At 38.1% G+C, this 3,346-nt stretch overlaps 1 protein-coding gene across 1 annotated transcript; it reads left to right on the plus strand.

Annotated features, from left to right (window-relative positions):
- Nucleotides 1–522: 522 nt before the first annotated feature.
- Nucleotides 523–2,450, plus strand: LOC122545660 (cell wall protein DAN4-like; the record flags this gene model as incomplete). Its single annotated transcript, XM_043684615.1, has 3 exons — nucleotides 523–615; nucleotides 1,438–1,536; nucleotides 2,352–2,450. Coding segments are annotated over 3 exons (291 nt in total), but the record flags the coding sequence as incomplete, so codon positions are not given.
- Nucleotides 2,451–3,346: the final 896 nt, after the last annotated feature.

A 3,346-nucleotide genomic window follows, 5' to 3' on the forward strand; every position in this document is an offset into this window, starting at 1 on the left:
CAGCAGACCATTGTGCTGCACCTTCTTTGCAGATAGATGAATGTTGGTTAGTCTCATTTGTGTAGCACCATCCGACAAACGAGGGGAGTGTTGAAGAAGACGAGACCGTCATCGTAATCTCAGGCAGACTAGGAAGTAAACTGGTGCCGTTGGCATCATATTCCATCATAACCTAGCCATCCAGCCAACATTATGGAATAAACAAATTAAAAATGATAATATTATCTTCTATCATAAAGTAAAATCCAAATAATGGTCATTACTGTTAACCTAAGTAATTAATAATGAACATCAAACAATTTCCTGCTTTCTGCAATGGCAAAATTAACATTTTTTTTTAAAAGTCCTGCATGTATTCATAAAATGCATGTGCAAACTTTATTATTGCGATCAGGTGATAATATGAAGTGATTAAATATTTTTATGTTTGTTATGTTTTATTACCCATTGAAGTGATCATTATCATTTGGCCTGACTATGAAACTGAATAATTGCTTTTGTTCTCTGATTGAACATCAACAGCTCCATCATCTCCACCTTCAACATCTGAGGAAACTACTTCAACAGAACCATCTACAACTATAACCACATCTGAGACCACATCATTCTCAACAGGTAAAACAGCAGGTTCAAAGGTCGTTCTGACAAATCACTTTAAAACATGCCACAGTTAATTCCTACACTGACTGTGCAGTCGACAATGACTAAATGGGAGGGCTGAAAGCAAAAGAACTGCAGATGCCAATATGTCGAAAACAAAAACAGAAACTGTTGGAAAACATTGAGTTCTGAAGAAGGGTCACAGGACTTGAAACATTAATGATGCTTTCTCTCCACAGATGCTGTCAGACCTGCTGAATGTTTTTGCCAATTTCTGCTTTTCTTTCTAAATGGGAAAATATTCATTTATTTTCAGAATTTCATCGCTAATTGTTGTCTTTCAATTTAATTTCTCAGAATATCTCTTCTCAATAAATATTAACGCCATACACTAAAATTTGAAGACATTTGTTATCTCCTTAGATATGCGAGTTTCATTTAGTTTCCTAATGGCATAAACTGGAAGTCATACACCAGCCCTCTGATGATGTTTCTTACAAAGAACTACCAACACTTCTTCTATTGACAGTGCTATTTACCGTGTTTCTCACACAGAGATATTCTTATCCTGCTTAATAATGGATAAATATCATCACATAACTGATTACTTTCATGACATGCTTGAAATATACTGGAAATTCATACAGGCCTTTCCTGATCATGGAAGACCCGGTTGTAAGAAACCAGCTCACTCACATCAGATGCTGTAGAATTTATGTGTGCAAGAATAAAGTCATCAATCGGTTTGAGTTGAATTCAGTGTATTGTTTCTTGTAATGTTTCACTATTTATAAATACAGGATGCCTTGTAGTGTTTCATTGATGTTTCATTCTTAGAATATGTGACATCTTCTGGGACCTCTGAAGGAAGCACTTCCACAGGGCCAATCACCTCTGAGATTACTTCGACAGCTTCCACAACACCAGAAACAACAGGTAGGATTTATTACAATCCAACCAGCAAGCAATACAGTTAAATTACAGTAGGTCCAGCAGACCATTGTGCTGCACGCTCTTTACAGACAAATGAGGGGAGAGTTGAAGAAGACAAGTCTGACATCGTAATCTCAGCCAGACTGGGAATGAACTGGTGCTGTTGGCATCACATTCCATGGAAAACTAGCCATCCATTATGGAATAAACAAATTAAAAATGATAATGTTATCTCCTATCATAAAGCAAAATCCAAATAATGGTCATTACTGTTGCCCTAAGTAACTAATAATGAACTTCAACCAATTTTATGCTTTCTGCAATAGCAAAATTAACTTTTTTTTTTAATATGTCCTGCGTGTATTAATAAAATACATGTGGAAACTTTATTATTGTGATCAAGTGATAATATGAGGGAATTAAATTTTTTAAGTTTGTTATGTTTTATTAACCCATTGAAGTGATCTTAATTACACAGAACTACCAATCACTTCTTACATTGACATTTGTTGCTAATGACAGTGCTGCTCACACAGAGATATTCTCATCCTGCTTAATAATGGATAAATATAATGTCACAACAGATTAGTATCACAAAATGCTTGAAATGTATTGGAAATTCCTGCAAGCCCTTCCTGATCATGGAAGATCTGGCTGTAGCAAACCAGCTCACTCAGATCAGATTTTGTCGAATGTTTGTGTGCACGAAGAAGGTAATCAATCAGTTTGAGATGAATTGAGTGAAGTGTTTCTTTTAACCTTTTACTATTTATGAATACGGGGAGACTTACCCTGTTCCATTGATATATAATTCTTAGAATATGTGACATCTTCCGGGACCTCAGAAGGAAGTACTTCCACAGGGGCAACCACCTCTGAGATTACTTCGACATTTTCCACAACACCAGAAACAACAGGTAGGATTTATTACAATCCAGCCATCAAGCAGTACAGTTAAATTTACCGTACATCCAGCAGACCATGGTGCTGCCACTCTTTGCAGACAGATGAATGTTGGTTAACTTCATTTGTGTAGCACCATCGAACAAACGAGAGGAGAGTTGAAGAAAGTGATTCCTTCATCGTAATCTCAGCCAGTCTAGGAATGGAACTGGTGCCGTTGGTATCAAACATTCCATGGCAAACTGGCCATCCAGTCAACATTATGGAATAAACAAATTAAAAATGATAATGTTATCTCCTATCAGAAAACAAAATCCCAACAATGATCATTACTGTTGACCTAAGTAATTAATAATGAATTTCAATCAATTTGCTGCTCTCTGCAATGGCAAAATTAACATTTTTTAAAAATTCCTGCGTAGTCAGGTAGTGTGTGCCAAGCGGTCTAAGACGCTGGATTTAGGCTCCAGTCTCTACGGAGGCGTGGGTTCAAATCCCATTGGTGCGAGTTGCAGTTTGCCCAGCCGCAGGTTAAAGTTGTTGGCAGCATGGTGGCATGGTGGCACAGTGGTTAGCACTGCTGCCTCACAGCGCCAGAGACCCGCGTTCAATTCTCGCCTCAGGCGAATGACTGTGTGGAGTTTGCACATTCTCCCCATGTCTGCGTGGATTTCCTCCAGGTGCTCCGGTTTCCTCCCACAGTCCAAAGATGTGCAGGTTAGGTGAATTGGCCATGCTAAATTGCCCATAGTGTTAGATGAAGGGGTAAATGTAGTAAATGGTTGTGGGTGAGTTGCGCTTCAGCGGGTCGGTGTGAACTTGTTGGGCCAAATGGCGTGTTTCCACACTGTAAGTAATCTAATCTAATCTATTCATAAAATGTGTATGCAAATTTTATTATTGCGATCAG

Source organism: Chiloscyllium plagiosum, unplaced genomic scaffold, assembly GCF_004010195.1.
Source record: "Chiloscyllium plagiosum isolate BGI_BamShark_2017 unplaced genomic scaffold, ASM401019v2 scaf_66774, whole genome shotgun sequence".
Lineage (NCBI taxonomy): Eukaryota > Metazoa > Chordata > Chondrichthyes > Orectolobiformes > Hemiscylliidae > Chiloscyllium > Chiloscyllium plagiosum.